The following is an 18,077-nucleotide window of genomic DNA, read 5'->3' as shown; positions in this document are numbered from 1 at the left end:
GGTTTGCTATGAAAGCATATGGCGACGAAAAGTCAAAGAAACTGGGTTTGAGCATGAGATATAAACATCATTTGCTGGTCCCATTATCCATTTTGAAGATGACAGCGCGACATATGTAATGTATTACAGCATGTTATGCATTAAATGTGTCGTATTACCAATCAAATCATATACGAAATAGAAGATGTAGATATAAACATTGATTCTACCGGGATACTGCCTATGATTAAAATCTTCCTATCATATAACTATCTTAAAACCCCCTTTCAGATTTTATTTATACTTTATATTCATGTTCATGTGATTCACTTTTTTTCACATCCAGCTCATGCTCACCTTCATTATGAGCAACTTTCAGAGCTTCCTGGTGCATTCTTTTTTCAGCTTCCATATTAGCTTCTTGCACGTGATCTGGATCATATACTACAGCAGCTTCTTCTGTAGTTAAACCTTTTGTTTCTCTAATTAACCACCAGAATAAACCAATATAAATTATATCTACACCAACATAAACAGCATAATATTTCCATGAAATAGAATTTAATGCTACTGGATTAGCGAATTGATTGAATGATTGTGCACAATTTTGAGCTAAAAGTAATAAAGCTGCCGCTTTAGCTCTTAATGCTAAAGGACAAATTTCTGGAACGTAAAGCATTGGTAAAGGAGTTAAAGCTAATGAATAGAATCCCATAAATATGAAAATGAATGGAATCATTGCTAAACCAGTTGAAGAATGATGATTCGTGTTATATCCACCAGCTAAACCTAAAATCATAACGAATGAACAAAACATTCCAATAATTGATGTTAAAAATAATTTTCTTCTTCCAAATCTTTCAACTAAACTCGCACCAAACATTGAAATGAACCAATTCCAAATTGCCAATCCACCATTTACACCTGTAGTTTGAGCAGGTTTCGTTACACCGACAGTTTTTAATACTGGAACTAAATAATATTGTACAACACCATTACCAACCCATTGTGTTGCTGTACCTAAAATGATAATTACGAAGAATCTTCTGAGGTTTCCTCTAGTTTGGAACCATGCTAACCATGATGCAGATTCAGCTACTTTTTCGAGTTCGACAGAGGCTTTGATTTCTCTCATTTCAAGTAAAACAAGTTCATCATCCATTTTTCCATTAGCACTGTAGTAATAAATTTGGTCAGCATGAAGTACATAAGGATATGATTGAGTTGTATTATCGAGTATCGAACTTACTGATAAGTGGCCAAGATTTCATGAGCTTCATCAACTCTACCTTTTTTAACGAGCCATCGAGGGGATTGTGGGATGAAATAGGCTCCAATACCAAGTAAAAGAGGACCGAAACCTTGGACAAGAGTAGGTACACGCCATGACCATGAACTTGAACCGGGATAGTATACCATAGCGAAGGTAAGCCAAGCGGCAAAGATGGAACCGACCTAAGAGATATTCAAATAATGTGAGCTTAATATTTACAAGGATAGAGTTAAATATGTTAGCTCACGTAGTAAGTGGTATTTAGGAAACCACCAGCATAATGTCTAATTCTAGGATGAGCAAGTTCGGGTACGAGAGCAGCGGCAGTTACCTCTGTTTATTATCATTATCAGTATAATTCCGATGAAAGAGGTGTAAATATATTTACTCACGAGCAGCAGCTGTTCCTGCACCAAGCAAAACACGAGAACCGACAAGTTGTGAAGTATTTTGACAGAATCCTCCTAAAAGAGCACCGGCAAACATGAACAGAGCACCAAAGTACTGTTTGAGACAAATCAGTTTATATCGCTTAAGAGAAACCACCCGAGATCAGGACCAACTTACAAGACCAATTTTTCGTCCGTATCGATCTACCATCCAGGCAATGACGAAAGTAAGGGGGATTTTGGGACTAAAAACGTGACAAAAGATGTCAGACAGTGTTTCATGCTGCTGTATCCAGGTCAATGTATACTTGCAGGTAGTATGAAGCGGCGATTAGACCAAGTTTAGTACCAGTTGGTTTGTTCTGATCAAGGAAGTAGCTGGTCAGCTGAATTACTTTACAGAATCTCTGATCATGACCTACGAAATCTTTGTTCCACTCTGTGAGAGCTTGAAGACCATTAAGAAGAGATCCATCGTAACCCAATGAATATCTATATACGATCGTTGATTAGCTATACATGCTCGATACTTATTATATAAATCGGTCATTTATACCTACACAGCACAGTAGAGGGTAATAATATGTACGAAACCTGATGTTCAACTTTGTTAGCAGCGTACCCTATGAATCTAACACAGAATAGGTAACTCACTAATTCGCATACCAGGATCCTTCCACCATTTGGAAGCGGTATTATTTGGTAAATCTGAGAATTTCGTTGAAGACATTTTGATATATCAACGATTTGAAAAAATATTTTGATTTGTATCGTAATTTGATCGTTGTTATGGAGACACCGCGGGGGTGAGATGGAGGAAGACAAACTTTTTGAAGTGAAAGATGGGGAAGAAGAAGTCCAGCTCTTTATATATGTTTTTTGTTTGGTCTTGTTTCTGCTTGTTCGAGTTCGACTTTCGGAAAGTCGGGATTCCCTTTACATTTACCCAAACGTATACTCTATCCCGCCCACTGTTTGTTCTTAGATATTCTTATTGATTTGCCTCTTCCTCTTACCTCTTCTTCGTCAGATGACAGACGAATACCGATGAAAAAGACGGACCGGGAATACCATTAATCCATTTGATTTGCATAACATTGAAAAAAAAATCAATGGTAACGAAATGAAATGATGAATGTTGGGTTTGATGGTTGATGAGGTTACCGAACAGAGGTTTTTATTTTGTTTATACATAAGGAAAAAAGGAGAAACTTCGGAGGTGTGGAGGTAACCACCATGGTTAAAGCGTCAAAGCATCAAAGCGTAAACAGAAGCTTGAAACGGTAATTTAACATGACAAAGGGACTCCGTCATTGCCCCTTATTTACTGGTAAGTTACCATCAATCAGTGGGTTTGTGCATGTCCGCTCTCACCCGATATGCATTGGTTGACTGTACCAAATGATGGATGATGGTTCCTGTAAAGGAGGTAGCTGTATGTAGCTTAAATGACAAATGAAGAATATCAAATCTCAATTAACATTCCATGAACCGGTCCGTCGTGTTAACGCTCTGCCAAGAATACCATAAATAGACTACAAAAAGCGGTAATGGACGAGAGGAAATCCTTTCACCGAAGTTATACCGAGAGTGTATCATACTGTTCATTTTGTTCGCTCTTCTTTTGTCCGAACCGAAACGCAACTAGCGAAGGGGGCAATTGGGATTTGTTTTGATACTCTCAACATGTTGCAAGAGGGAGAAGATGAGGTGAAATGAGATGATATACTCATATAGCAAACATCCATTCATCCTTTTTTTGTCCCTCGTCGTCGGTATCGGTCACAGGATATGGTAGACTCTGATAGATAGATAGATACACTGTTTAGTTTGTAAAATAGTCTTCGTCACCCCCCTCTTCCTTGATTTCCAGTCTGTACATATATCTTCCACTCTTATTCTTGTTCATACAATACAGAATAGTCAACACTCCATATCACTTCAATAATTCAAATTCAAGTATAAACTCTAATTCAATATGGCCAAGTTTCCCATCATCGACCCAGAGGCGGTCTTGACGCAGCTTTCAACTGAAGAGAAGATAGCTTTACTTAGTGGAGATGATATGTGGCATACTGTACCTGTACCTAGACTAGGTGTACCGAGAGTAAGAGTGAGTGAAAGCTTTACCACAGTCGTATAAGTAAATTCAAGCTGACAGGTGATATAGTGTAGTGATGGTCCTGTAAGTTCAGCGCTTAGACAACTAAGATATACAATAGGGAGAAAAGCTGATTAAAATCTGAGTTAGAATGGTGTACGAGGTACAGCTTGTGAGTTTACTGTTTCTCATATCAACGAATGTATGAGTCAAATCTGATCAAATCTATGATTTAGGGACGAACGGTGCACCTGCATCGTGTTTCCCATCAGCTACTGGATTAGCAGCATCAATGGATGTTGATCTAGCTAAACGTATAGGTGAAGCATTAGGTGAAGAATGTAGAGCAAGAGGTGTACATTGTTTACTTGGTCCAACAACAAATTGTCAAAGGCATCCATGTGGTGGAAGAGGTTTCGAGAGTTTTAGTGAAGGTTAGTAACTCGTCATTTGAGGTACAATTAATCAATAATTGATGATGCTAAAAGCTGATTGTGTGTTTCTGTATACATGTGAATTCATAGATCCTTATCTTTGCGGACATATCGCTTTAGCTTGGATTGAAGGTGTACAATCAAAAAAGGTCATGACATGTGAGTGATTGTTCTGTTCATATACTGCTGTATCGGAATTTAGCTGATAAGTATATGTGATATAGCACCAAAACGTAAGTTGAGAAAGCAAGGATGATAGCTAATATTCACAGACTTCTTGGCAAACGAGCAAGAGTACTTGAGAAGAAGTAACAATTCTGTTATTGACGAGAGAACAATGCACGAGATCTACTTGGAACCATTTAGAATCCAATGTAAAGCTAGACCGTCTGTATTTGTGAGTTCTGAATTCCTTCGTCAATATTTCCGTATAATAAACCGAGAAAACGGAGGGACTGACAAGAAGTTCTCTTTCTATTACTGGGTTCTTAGATGTCAAGTTATAATCGGGTAAATGGATTACATGTAGCAGAACATCCTTTCTTACTACGTAAAATTTTAAGACAAGATTTTGAATTTAAAGGTATGATAATGTCAGATTGGAGTGGAACATACTCTTCCTCAGAAGCTATAATAGCTTCATTAGATTTAGAAATGCCTGGTCCAGCTTTAATGAGAGGTTCAAGTTTGGAAAGAGATATAATAGGTGGTAAATTAACTAATGATGATATTGATGAATGTGTTTTAAGGGTGAGTAGACTGTAGAATTACTAGTATACTGTTATCGACTTACAACTAGAATGATAGCTAAATACGCAGTACTGGCTTGTATGTCAATAGGTACTACACTACGTCAGAGAAGCTCAACAATCAGGTATCGATTTCGAAAAAGAAGAAGATACAATCAATACACCTCAAGTTAGAGCTTTATTAAGAGAAGCAGCTGATTCAGCTGTAGTTTTACTCAAAAATGATCAAGGTATCTTACCTATATCATCGAGTTTGACTTCAAACAAAATAGCTGTTATAGGTCCAAATGCCAAAATCGCTGCTTATGCAGGTGGTGGTTCAGCAAATTTAGCTCCTACTTATTTAGTCACACCTTTAGAAGCTATAACTAAAGATGCCGAGGCTTTAGGAGCAAAAGTCGAATATACAATTGGAGCAGATTCTTCAAGATGGACACCATTATTGACTCCTTATATACATCATCCAGTCAATGGTAAAGCTGCTGGGCCAGGTGTACAATGTGATTTCTATGATCAGAAGTGAGTTAATTTACAAGAGTAAACAATCTCTAGTCGTATCATTCGATCGGTTGATTCAGTATTGACCAAACATGTTCTTTTTTGATAGTCCATGGGAAAATAGTAAAATTAAACCATTATTTTCCAAATTCAATAATTCAGCTTTCTCATATTTCATTGATGGAATACCAAAAGAAATTCCTGTTAGAGGATATGTTTCACTCAAAACCGTTTTCACACCTGATGAAAGTGGAATTTGGGAATTAGGTTTAGGTGTAGCTGGACAAGCTGATTTATATTTGGATGGAAAGAAAATTATTGATAATTCGACTGATCAAAAAGAAGGTTTATTATTCTTTAATACTGGTGCAGAAGAAAGAACAGGTGAAGTTCAAGTTGAAGCTGGAAAAGAATATCAAGTGGAAGTTAGATTCTCAAATTTCAAACAGCTCAATGCTATGTCACCTTATGTGAGTTGGCTTTACCACAACCCTATGAGCTCAATGGGCCTCTTTACAGTGGCTGACCAAAATGTCTTTCATGTCATAACGATAGACCGGTAGAAGAGGCGGTATCAGAATTGGTGGTAAGAAGAAACGTGATGCCAAAGAAGAAATTGAAAAAGCAGTCAAGCTTGCTAAGGAATCGGATGGTGAGTTCAATAGCATCTCAAACCACAATCCATCATCGCCTTGAGACTGATACCGCTGTTTACGCCACCTAGTCACTATCGTCTGTATCGGTACAAACTCTGAATGGGAGTCTGAAGCATATGATAGGGAAGATATGAAATTACCACCTGGAACGGATGAACTAGTCTCATCTATATTAGATGTTAATCCAAAAGCAATCATAGTAAACCAAAGTGGTATGCCAGTCGAATTACCTTGGGTTGAAAAAGCTTCAACTGTCTTACAAGCTTTCTTTGGTGGAAATGAATGTGGTCAAGCTATATCAGATGTTATATTCGGTAAAATTAATCCTTCAGGTAAATTACCTGTAACATGGTCTAAAAAATTAGAAGATCATGCAAGTGATAAAAATTTCGGTCATCCTATAAATACCGTTTACGAAGAAGGTTTGAATGTCGGTTATAGGTATTTCGATAGAGATAATAATCCAAAATCCGAATTCTCTTTCGGCCATGGTTTAAGTTATACTTCATTCAAATTTAGGTATGTCGTTCTTTCAACTTTTAGACTCTTACCTACCTCTACATAATGTTGACTGACAGTAATGATTGCTTTTTGTAGCGAATTATCAGTCAGATCTGAAAAGTTCGGTGCTAAGATTAATTTCAAGATCGAAAATACTGGTAAATTACCAGGTTCAGAAGTCGCCCAAATCTATATACATGATTTATCACCAGTAATCGAAAGACCTGAACATGAATTAGCAGGTATGAAGAAAGTGTTTTTACAACCTGGAGAATCGAAAGAAATTACAATTACATTAGATGTAAGTTCTTTCTCTTGCACATATGATTGATGAATATTTGAGATAACGACTGACTTTTACGTTCTTTTTCTCCTTTCAGCACAAAGCTTTCTCATTCTATAGTACTCAAGAAAAAGCTTGGATTGGTAGAAAAGGTGAATATGAAATTAGGTTAGGTATTTCATCGACCAAGATAGTATTATCAAAACCCGTATTTGTTGAGAATTCTTTCAAGTGGATTGGATTACAACAACCTCAAGTCTATCAACCTGCTTGGTTATAGCTATCGGGGTCTTGCTTTCTTAGATAGTACTTCTTGGATCCGCCTTTGCCATGATTATGGACTTTGTTTGGTATATTTTCCCTACGCGATTGTGTTTGATCATTCATGAATTCCAATCACAATAAGCTTTTTAATTCTGTATCGATACCAGTGCGTTTATATTACATATTTAGAATGCATACAATAGATTTTTTTGATGAATAGGCTATTTTACTTGATTGCCTTTGAAAGGCGTTCCCTTCGTATCCTATGACCGTGATAGATGTAGCTTGGGACTTATCTTCCTACTAATCGATACTCGATGTATCTCAAAGGTGGATAAATGATAGCTGTTACGATAGCACTGTTTGAATGTGAAAATCAGCATCAATTGACGAAAATAAACAGAAAAACTTGTTTTGACAATATCTGTCGAATTCACAACTCACCTCATTTCAAAACCTAAATCACCACCATATTCACCAAACAATTTACCTACAGGACCAATATACCAAACTTGAGCCATACCTACAACTGCAGCACCAGCACCACAACAACAAGCTAAAATACCTGCTATTCCAATAGGTAATTTTTTGAAATTATCATATATATTCAAATCATATCCTCTTGAAGGTCCACCAGAATTATCTCCTTGTCTATGAAACAAGTATCTAAATATATAATGTTCTTCAAATACTACAACTACAAAGAAAGCTATCCAGTATCCTAAAATTGCAAGGAAATTAGATAAGATTTCTGAAAAGTGATCTCGACCTGCTACGGCAGCAACAGCTATGAAAGGAAGATTGGTTTTTATTAGCCAGACAATTTTTCGATCTGATCGCAACATAGAGCCGATCCATATATCTGTGATCAATACTCACTGTAAATCACAAATACTAAGATTGTCCAAAGAGCTCGAGGAATCTTTTGGAAAGCAGGTAATAGACATTGACATGATAAAGCAGCAGAATAGGTATTTGGGATAAGATTGGATATAATACTAAAGGCAAAGATGACAAGGATGAACTATTCATTCCAATTAAATCAGCAAATTCACAGATGAAACGATATAGGTCGGATGATTGGATGATGAATAACGCTCGGACGGTGGGGAATTGTAACGCTTACCTTTCCTCCTCCACCCCAAGGTTCAAATACAGTAGCTAAAACACCGCCAGCATCTCCTTCTTCAAAAGCTTCAGCATATGCTGGAACAGTCATTAAAGCTGCACTAAGGATTTCGACAAATAACAATGGAACCATTAAACCAAACCAAGTAAGTAAGAAGACTTTCCATGCTTTGATATTTGATGGTAATCTACAATTGAAATCTGCTGCCACTGGTGCCCAACCTGAAGCTGAAGAGAAGACGATACCCTATTTTATATAATCTTCATTAGTGCTTTCAAGTACATGATAACTAGTTAAAGCACAAGTTTAACTCACTCCGAAAGACAAGAAATCCCCTGCATATTCTTTTCCCGTGGCTTGTTTGGCTTGTTGTGCACCCATTTCGAAACCTTTATGTCCAGCTAACCCCCACATGCAACAATAGAAGATGAATAGTAATATCCAAGCATAACGTTCCCATAAATGTAAAGCTATAGTAAATAATCAAATCAATATATGTCACCAACTAAATCGTGAAATAATACTGACCTTCATATCCTACGAAACAAAGTACTACAGCTAAGAAACCAACAATGACAATTGAAGCTTCAACAGGTAACTTATCATTTGATACATTAGTTAAAGTTTGACCACCTAAAATAATAGCTACAACACTAAATCCTAATTGAGTTAAAATGTTCAATACTGAAAATATAGTTGCACCAATATATCCAACTGAATATCTTGTTATGACCATTGTTCTTAAACCTGTTTTTGGACCCAATGTAGCTATAAATGCTGTAAAGGCTGCTCCCAAGGCAGTAAATGTTACTATTGCTGCTACAGCGGAATGGAATGTTAATGTGTAATATGCTTGTGCTAACAACTAACGGAAATAAAAGGTTTCATCAGCTATACATACTAGTTGAGTAGGGGTGAATGAACAACAATGTAATAGCCATCAACATTTGTACTCACACCTATAGGTAACGTCGAAACTACCATATTAACACTCCACCATAGTAACAATAATCCTATAGTATGTTTACCATCTCTTTCATCTTCTGGAACTCTTTCAATACCTCTAGCTTCAACACCTTTATTAAACAATCCACCTAATTTACGAAAAATTGGATTTCTTTGAGTTATTTCATCTTCACCTAAAGCTACTTCTACATCTGTATATTGAGCATGTTCATGACCATTGTAGTTGAGATCATCCGCTGGTGTGGTAGATGGATAAACGGTTTTGTCTTCCCATTCTGGTGAAGAAGATGGTTTACTACTCATCTTTCGACGATTATAATCTCGAAATGATCTGTCTAGAATGGAATTATTGTATATTGTATACTTGTCGAGTTTTTCGAATGTTGGCAGATATGCATGTTGAATAACCTGTAAAAGTTCAGAATTGTCATTTCCACTATCCCATCATTAGCTGATTGAAACGTCGCATGGTTTAGTCTAGCGATAAGCTATCAGTAAAATTGTAACTGCTCCTACGGTATCATTTCAGATCATCGAAAATTTAGCTCGTGGTTAAGCGAACCAAAAACACCATATGGAGCAAAAGATACCAAGAGAAGGTGATGTTGGAATTAAGCGACTAAAAATAGCATCATTAAAAATCAAAAATTATTGATATCACGTAACAAATTGAAACACGATTATCGAATAAACGGCATACAGTATACTAGCATATGGGTTGACCGGCAATTGTAAAAGAGATTTTACAGAGCTGGATATATAACGAAATTTGGTATCATGCGGAACATCGTTACGTTATTCTTATCGCACTAGACTCACTGTAGCTGTATGATGAGGCCTGTTAACGTCAAGGCAATTGATGCGATCCCGAATTCAGCGGAAAATACAAGCGATATAATCGCTATCCAGTGCATACCGTAATACTAGCAGGCGACCAGCTATTATATCTGCATAAATCATTGACGGAGACATCATTACAGATAAATACAAAAATACCTCATACCCCATACAATTCTAACACATCATCTCCCAATATCCATGTCATTCAATTCTCATGACCCTGTATGCATTATCTTCTACAACGTTATCTAAGCCTTTCTTTCGACATCTTCGATATTTTGTCGATTATCGTAAGCTTGAGGATGATAATTGATATGTTGTTGTACTCCAACTTCGGCAGTGGTATCAGCGAAATGATCAAGTGGCTCATCGAGGTGTTTGAAGTAAGTTGGGAATAAGAATGCAGTGAGGAAACATGCTACAGCTAAAGCAACCCAAGGCCAAATGAGATATGGACTAAAAACGGAAAAGAAAAGATCAACTGCGGATCAGCAATGGTACGAATGAGAAGTGGCAATCGACCAGAACTTACTCCTGAATTACATTTGATAAAGCTAGACCTATGGCAGAAGCGATAGCTTGATTGAATAAGGACCAAGCATATACAAAACCTTTCATACCAGGTGGTGATCTTGTATAAGCAAGTTCATATGAAGTGACAAAGACGAATAATTCTCCAATTGCAGGTAAAGTGTAAAGTGGCACTTGCCACCAAAGTGATACAGATGATACTCCTATTCCAATGTCACAATCTGAAGCGTTATATCCACAAGGTGATGTCTTGTAGATTCTCCATTGGATTATTGCTGAGAGAATACATGTTATTGACCCTAACATGAAGCCTATGAAAAGACGAGTCATTGGCTTGAGAGGATGCCCAATTTTAGCCATCCAAGGGTAAAAAACGTAGGTGAAGAAAGGTGAAGCGATGATAATGGCGAGTGGATTCCAATTTGAGATTAAATCGTTTGGTAGACCATCAAGTCTCATAGCTACTGACATGTCGTTCATTTGATTACCGATACCACCGTCTGCTAAGACATAGATTGGGATGATGAAGAAGACAGCACAAGCGCTGCAAGATTGACGAACTTCTTCAACGAATCTATCGGTCCAAGCGACTTTAGCGATATCGTTTTGATGGCCATTTTGCTCCAAGTATGATGGAGTAGCATGTTTCCAAAACTCCGGACCACCTTTGATCATTTTTTTCCAACCTCCATTCGACATGGCCATCTTGATTACTTTAAATGCTTGAACAGTAACTGAACCTTGAGGTGGTATCTTTTGAATTCGTTTGTAACAGAATACTAACACGATAGGCATTAAGAAATAAACTATTCCAGGAAGTAAATAAGCTAACCAAAATCCAACTAATCTTTCAGCATAAGAAGTTGCAACAGCGAAGAAACCCCCAATGTTAATACATGTGTAAAAAATTAATAACCATCTTTCAACAGTTACTCCAGGATCTTGGATAACTCTTTCACCCGATTTCAAAGTTTTGATGATTGGTACTTTGTTTGGTACTTGATCACATAATAGTGGACCTAACGAAGGTTTGATGAACCCAGAAGCGAAAGCTAAGATGATGATTGAAACGATAAAGGTACCGAGTGCAGCATTTGGCTTTTCTATTACAGATGGAATGGCCGGTATTACCAGAAGGACATGAGCAACAGCTCCAACAGCTGTTCCCACACAGATAGTTTTGAATCTACCCCATCTTGAATCGGCTACTATACCACCCCAAATTGGAATGACATAAGCAAGGAAAGTGAACAAGTTTGTTAAAGCTGAAGCATCAACTGAACCTAAACCTAAAGCGCCGGCTGATTGTTGTAAACCTGCGTCTCCTTTCGCTACGGCCCCAGCTCCATTACCACCTTTAGGTAGACCGTTCTTGATGAAATTGTTGAATGGACCTTTGACTCCATAATATGATGCTCGTTCAGCGAATTCGACAAGACATAAAAGGATACCGATCCAACTATATACCAAGTTCAGTTCAGCTTGTTACCCTTGATCACGTTTCGCTTCAAGCTGGGAAAGAGATACTCACGGCATGGTTGCAGGAACTTTTCTTAGAACAAGTAATTCTTCAGCTGTTGGTGTTTCATCTGCTGAAAGGTAATCTGCCGCACTGACGGCGGCAACAGCTTCGTGTTCATTCTGATTTTTCTCCTTTTCTACTTGGGTACCATGAGCTGGCATTCCAGCTGGTGTAATTGGTGCTGCTATAACATCTTGAATGACTTCTGCGTGGCTACCTGTTAAATGCTCAACACATTTTAGCTAAGTACCAAAGCGCATATGTAGGATGCTAAATCGGGACTTACTCATTCTGATCAAACCGCCTGATAATATTGGTATGAATTATAAATGAGGGGTGAGCGGGGCGATTTCGATTCTTGGCCACAAAAGTCATTCAGTATATATGTCACAGCTGACGGAAAGATTTCGGTTCATTTTCCGAAGAATTGTATTTGTATAGATATGGAATCAAACTACACTTGAGGTGATAAGGAGTAGATAAGCTATCAGTGTACCATGCTGGTCCAAAATCACATCACATGAATCAAATTTCGAGCTAAATTTAGAGTAGTTCCCAGTGATGCGTTGATAGACGAATCCAGAGAGAGATTAGCGTAAGAAGCCATGCTGCCATCTTTGTGACTTCGCTTAGTATTTTTGATACTTCCCTTTCCTTCTTCCGTCCTCAAGATGGTCAAGCAGAACATTCGGCATTAGCTCCAACCTCAGCGAAACATATTTACATACGGCTTTTGAAGACTGTATGGAATTGATTTTGACGGCACTGTTTAAGCTTATATTTTCTCTTAAAGAAGCTGCTTTTGCCGAAAACAACGGCATGACGTCGCGACAATGATCGCCCTTATCAATTATCCTTACGCTGGACGATAAGAGATCTCGAAATATCCCTTCTATATGCGATGTTGAATTATATGCAGCAAGGCACTTACCAGATATAATTGTGACCACACGAGACCACCTGTAGTGATAGTCAGCTTATCATGAAGAATCACGTAAAACAAAAATGAGGCTACTGCTACGCGATACCATCATTTATTTGTGATTCCTCATCCTCCCGGTTAACATTTTTCGCTTTTATTGCTGAATTATGGACTGGACCAACGTGGTGCATCTGTTACTATGCTGTAATCGTATCAAGTGGTTACAGATTATTGGTACCTTGTTTCAGTCAATCTTCGCGCAATCGCTGTTGAGTGATCGTTCGCCGCTATCTTCGCTTTTGGCATCATTAATTTGAGCGAAAAGTTCGGCGTGCTGATGTTTGTCACTATGATAACGAGATAATAACCTCATCCGCTGATCCGTGTGGACTACATCATCCCATATGTCCCATGTGGATACATCGTTCGCAAGGTGCTTATCATGAAGGAGATAAAGGAAAGTCATTGCTTGTATCTTACTTATGTGGAGTGGTTGATAGGCTATGCGTCATATTCGATTCTTGTCCGATACAAAAACGATAGTCATCCAAATGGTTATATTGGGACTGGATATCCGGTATGTAACGGGTAAGCTTGTTTACATGATTTCTCACTAATCGTCTATGCATATACGTAAATATATAGTCTATTGATATAGCCCCTTTATTCCGCTATAACTTAATGCTTCTAATTCTTTCCCCATCATCTTTTTTGCGAGAATCGGTTTATTCTGCAGTTTTCTTATCCTTCCATGCTTTAAGTTGTTCATGAGCGGAAACAAGTTCATTTCTTAATCCTTGAGCCATGATCATCGAATCGTTTGAAGCAAAAACCATAGTAACACCATTTTCAAGGTTCATACCAATTTGTTGCGAAGTCATACCTGGCATCATGGATGCTTTTTTATGGTTTTTAGCAGCAGTGAATACTTTGTTGGTGCACCTGAAAACACAATGGGTGTTAGTTGGGAAATCTATTGAAGCGATAAATGTAGGAAGACCCGAAAATGTTAAACTTACTCAAGCCATTTTGCATCCTTGCCTATGTCCGCGAATCCCAAACCGAGAGAGAAAGCCAAATCACCTGATTATGCAATGCATAGACCAAGTCAGCGGAAAAAGTTGACACCACAGATCAGATCTGAATTGAGCTCACCAGGACCCAACATCAAGCCATCAACTATGACATTGTCTATTAGTACAAATCAATGATAGACAATAAATTATCTCCAAACTCACCTTCCTCCAAAGCAGCCAATTCCTCAGCGTTATTAGCACCTTCTTCGTCCTCGATTTGTAATAAAATAGCAGCTCGGTTCCAGATTTCGAAGACACCCCCACCGTTGGCTGCGCCATCGTTGAATCCAAATTGCATGGCATTAGGTGGACCAGATCTGTTACCAACCTGACGAACACGACATATCCCTTAGCTTAACTGCTTGCTTCACTCATCGATGGGTACTTACAGGTGGGAATCTGCAGAACTTGATAGCTTGCTTGGCTTGCTCTACCGTTGAAATCTATAGACACCGTCAGCACTAAACCAAATTGTCAGATCAGACCAAACGTACATGAGGGAATACAATACCAGAAGCACCGGCATCCTAATTATCAGCGTAGTTCAAGCATTTGTCTAACTCACCAAGACCCATGCAGCATATTGATGATCGAGTGATGGCACACTAGGCAGGGTACGATACATTGGATTAATAAGAAAAAAATATTGATTCGACTATAGCTACAAGCGCGACTCACCGAACAATCACAGCGGTACGACCTTCTCCAGCATATTGGATAGTTTTGATGAGTTCCACAATGGTCTCCGGACCTATTCATTTGTTTAGTCTAGGCTTTCCCTGGCACTTGCACTCACCAAAAGGTGTATGTTCCCAATCTAATAAAACATAATCATAACCAGCCTGTCCGATCATTCTGGCTACATTTGGATAAGGAAAAGCAGCGAAGAATTGACCAATCATTGGTTTTTCCCTTGAGATAGCTAATCTACTTTTTAAATCAAACGTATGGTGTAATGCATGACCTCTATAATTCAACATAGAAGGATCTTGCTCTGGTGCTGGAGGTACACCGAAGAAAGCTGAAAAATTAGCATCTCCAAGTGGGGGTGGATTACCGAAAGGATGTTGTGACATTATGATTGAAATCAAAAAGAAGTGAATATACACAAATAGATGAGGTTATACACGGAGTTCAATGGAAACTATTCTGAACAAGCTGAAGGGGATGAGTACCAGTGAGATGAATGTTCTTGATATATAAGCTGGGGAAGTGGATTATGAACTGCATGTCGTTCTTTCGGGCTTCGGCGATGCCATGTACGGATGACTGATTTCAAAGTTATAATTCAAGTGATTCATAGGCAATATGGTCGTCCGTGATCGAATAGCGCAGGAATTCAATTGGAATTAGGCAAGACGATTCTAAAAACAGAATAGCGAAATCGGTAAACGTGTTGAAAAGCGATGATTCATAAGTGTGAATTAACCTGGAATGGTAACGTTACTAAGGGTTTTCGATCGCATTTCGGAGGTATATATTGTCGTTTGCACCTATCAATGCTATCTTGCATTGCATATCATGACAAGCTCTGAATTTCTCCACAAGAAACGGAATGCATGGGGGACGAAAGCCGCCAGCCCGCTGTCCCTGCTCACAGCCCCGAAATCCGATACACTTGAATGGTCTTCACATCCTCCCCGTCCGCCTGGTCGAACATTCCAACATCATATCTTTGCGAGCTGATCGGGATGTGCTACTAGGCAATCTGAGATTCAACCACCATTCGGTCAGGAATATGAAACAGCAAACATAAGTGGAAACGAGACTGCCGAAACCCATAAAAATGCATGAAAAATCCTATCAGAACCTTTAGCCTTAGTCTGTGTATGACATCGTTGTTATGAAAGCTAGAGAAGCACAGCCTTTTGCATTTGTTCACATTATATCGATCACTGTGTAAGCAGGAACATTTACAAGAGAAGAGCTAATCCTCCAATGATAGCAACCCCTAAACCCATACTACCGACTTTAATCGAAATACCAGCTGAAGAGGTTGATGATCCAGATGCTGAAGCAGAAGGCGCGGCAGAAGAGGTAACCGCTGCAGCTGCAGCTGAACCTGAACCAGAAGCTGAAGGTGCGGCAGTAGCAGCAGCTAAATCGAAACTAACAGTTTGACCATCTACACCTTCTTGAGCAGCAGAGAAATTTGATCCTTTTAAGACCATTGAATCTTCGCCTGAAGCAGTTTGTAATACGTTTGAAGAGTTTGAACATGCGAAATTTTCTGGTGCAGTATAACTATTGACTGCAACGAGATTTATATCGGCACAATGGTAGAAGTATGTTTTGTTACCGTAAAGCTAAACATCACAACAAGTTATTCGACTTTAGCAAGTAGGTTGATAATTTCACACCGTATGTGAGTTTGTGGAAGATTGAAGACTTACTTGGTAAATGACTAAAAGGGTAACATCGTTTCCGGCTGAAAGACCCAATTCTTGGAAATCAGGTCCAGCTCCACACCAACCACCATCAGATACATCCAAAAGTGTATTGGCGAAAGTTGAAAATTCATGGAATGTCTTGGGGTCAGAGCTGTTGGCATAGAGGAGATTGACATTCGAAGCAAGAGTATCGACATCAAGTGATACTTTACCACCAGCTATGAAGATGTTCGATTTCATCAATTAATGATATGGTGGTCTTGCATAATTGGAAGAAGTAACTCACTCAAAGGGTAAGATGTTCTATCTCCTACTGGTAAGCCACCACAAGGATAGGTAGATGCGTTGTTGACCAAGAAGCCACTTCTTGGTGCTGGATAAGTGAATTCGACTGGGCTTGCTTGGAATTCCTGTACAATTATCCAGCATATAAGTATATCTCCTCCAAACACATGCCATCTAGTGAGACTTACAGTGATCGAAGCAGCTCGAGGTTCTACAGCAGCTGCTTGAGCGAGTGCAAGCGCTGAGAGGGATAGAACGGCAAGTGAAAACATCTTTATAGTAACTTTAACTTTAGCGCAATTTATCTGGCTTGGACTAGAGTTTTTGAAGTATTATATGATCAAGAAATCTATCAAGCTCTTTTGTATTTACGAAATTCTTCAGCTTATATATATGTACTTTTCAGTCCAGTTTCACAGAATGAATCAATAATGTTCGGTACAGAAAAGAAAATCACATGGTCGGCCGACGTATCAAATTCATTTCTCATGCACTGTATCCTGCTTCATTAGCAAGAAAAGTAGAAGACATCACAATTTTTATCTGATATGTAGTTGTTGTATTTCGGTTTGACTTTTCAGGTACAAGCCACATTAACAAAAAACGCTTATCGGCCGTACTTTTATCAGATAAAGAAAATGGAAGATTGGTAAACAGTAACGTGCGGTTTCGTCTGTCGAGATTTTCGTATTATTGCTGTTCTTACCCGCTGAACATCTGCCAAGGCGAGTTCTTCCGGTCATTGTTCGCTGTTCCTGAAGGTATAAAATCTTATCTGATAGCGCGGTAGGAACAACGTAGACTCAGACTTACACCTTACTTTATTCAGCCTCTTCGGGACATGAGAGAGTTATCCGGAAAGGATTTCTGATTGTCTCCCGCAGAAACACAGGTCTGGTACAAGGATGTTATAGTTTTTGGCTTCAGGATATATACTACTGCTGCAATGCATTATCTTCGGAAGCATCTCATTAATGGCTGTATAGCTTAAGCAGGAAATCCAGCGGAATGTTGTGACGAAAATGGACAGGTGCCTTCGGCCGATCACCTTTGATGTTTCTCATCCATAACGGAATTGACCGGAACAAGTCTTGGCATCTAAATGATATCTCCAATACAAGAGACCCCTTGGGTGTTCGTGCTCATGCTTTCTATGCAAAAGCGAACATTGATGCTTATAATCTGGATTGACAGGGTCGGACCAGATATGGGTAGTGATTGCGCTGTTGTCCATATGGTCGATTACAAGGAAGCCAAGGCGCTTAAAATACCAGAAATGCATTGTGTTA

At 38.6% G+C, this 18,077-nt stretch overlaps 6 protein-coding genes across 6 annotated transcripts; 1 reads left to right on the top strand and 5 right to left on the bottom strand.

Moving 5' to 3' along the window:
* Positions 1-277: 277 nt before the first annotated feature.
* Positions 278-2,371, bottom strand: L201_002338 (uncharacterized protein; the record flags this gene model as incomplete). Its single annotated transcript, XM_066218115.1, has 9 exons — positions 278-1,154; positions 1,229-1,434; positions 1,500-1,585; positions 1,645-1,756; positions 1,820-1,886; positions 1,954-2,003; positions 2,064-2,133; positions 2,202-2,235; positions 2,296-2,371. 9 exons carry the CDS (start codon positions 2,369-2,371, stop codon positions 278-280), a joined length of 1,578 nt encoding a protein of 525 aa, XP_066074212.1.
* Positions 2,372-3,619: 1,248 nt separating this feature from the next.
* Positions 3,620-7,143, top strand: L201_002337 (uncharacterized protein; the record flags this gene model as incomplete). Its single annotated transcript, XM_066218114.1, has 13 exons — positions 3,620-3,754; positions 3,812-3,826; positions 3,893-3,914; positions 3,979-4,176; positions 4,267-4,335; positions 4,449-4,573; positions 4,669-4,926; positions 5,017-5,444; positions 5,533-5,893; positions 5,979-6,075; positions 6,148-6,598; positions 6,677-6,881; positions 6,961-7,143. 13 exons carry the CDS (start codon positions 3,620-3,622, stop codon positions 7,141-7,143), a joined length of 2,547 nt encoding a protein of 848 aa, XP_066074211.1.
* Positions 7,144-7,419: 276 nt separating this feature from the next.
* L201_002336 (uncharacterized protein) lies at positions 7,420-9,525 on the bottom strand (the record flags this gene model as incomplete). Its single annotated transcript, XM_066218113.1, has 7 exons — positions 7,420-7,486; positions 7,572-7,914; positions 8,007-8,151; positions 8,254-8,502; positions 8,572-8,726; positions 8,785-9,121; positions 9,214-9,525. The coding sequence occupies 7 exons, from the start codon at positions 9,523-9,525 to the stop codon at positions 7,420-7,422; spliced, it is 1,608 nt and encodes a 535-aa protein (XP_066074210.1).
* A 785-nt stretch (positions 9,526-10,310) lies between these two features.
* Positions 10,311-12,405, bottom strand: L201_002335 (uncharacterized protein; the record flags this gene model as incomplete). Its single annotated transcript, XM_066218112.1, has 4 exons — positions 10,311-10,518; positions 10,595-12,052; positions 12,125-12,332; positions 12,402-12,405. The coding sequence occupies 4 exons, from the start codon at positions 12,403-12,405 to the stop codon at positions 10,311-10,313; spliced, it is 1,878 nt and encodes a 625-aa protein (XP_066074209.1).
* Positions 12,406-13,762: 1,357 nt separating this feature from the next.
* Positions 13,763-15,189, bottom strand: L201_002334 (uncharacterized protein; the record flags this gene model as incomplete). Its single annotated transcript, XM_066218111.1, has 9 exons — positions 13,763-13,979; positions 14,057-14,120; positions 14,193-14,216; positions 14,276-14,441; positions 14,503-14,556; positions 14,608-14,640; positions 14,685-14,718; positions 14,792-14,864; positions 14,910-15,189. The coding sequence occupies 9 exons, from the start codon at positions 15,187-15,189 to the stop codon at positions 13,763-13,765; spliced, it is 945 nt and encodes a 314-aa protein (XP_066074208.1).
* Positions 15,190-16,026: 837 nt separating this feature from the next.
* Positions 16,027-17,060, bottom strand: L201_002333 (uncharacterized protein; the record flags this gene model as incomplete). The annotated part of the gene is made up of 4 exons (XM_066218110.1): positions 16,027-16,419; positions 16,507-16,721; positions 16,790-16,913; positions 16,977-17,060. 4 exons carry the CDS (start codon positions 17,058-17,060, stop codon positions 16,027-16,029), a joined length of 816 nt encoding a protein of 271 aa, XP_066074207.1.
* Between the last annotated feature and the right edge of the window lie 1,017 nt (positions 17,061-18,077).

The sequence above is a fragment of the Kwoniella dendrophila genome, chromosome 3 (assembly GCF_036810415.1).
Source record: "Kwoniella dendrophila CBS 6074 chromosome 3, complete sequence".
NCBI classification, from domain to species: Eukaryota; Fungi; Basidiomycota; class Tremellomycetes; order Tremellales; family Cryptococcaceae; genus Kwoniella; species Kwoniella dendrophila.
The sequence above is the reverse complement of the archived record's forward strand: the minus strand, read 5'-3'. Positions and strand labels throughout refer to the sequence as shown.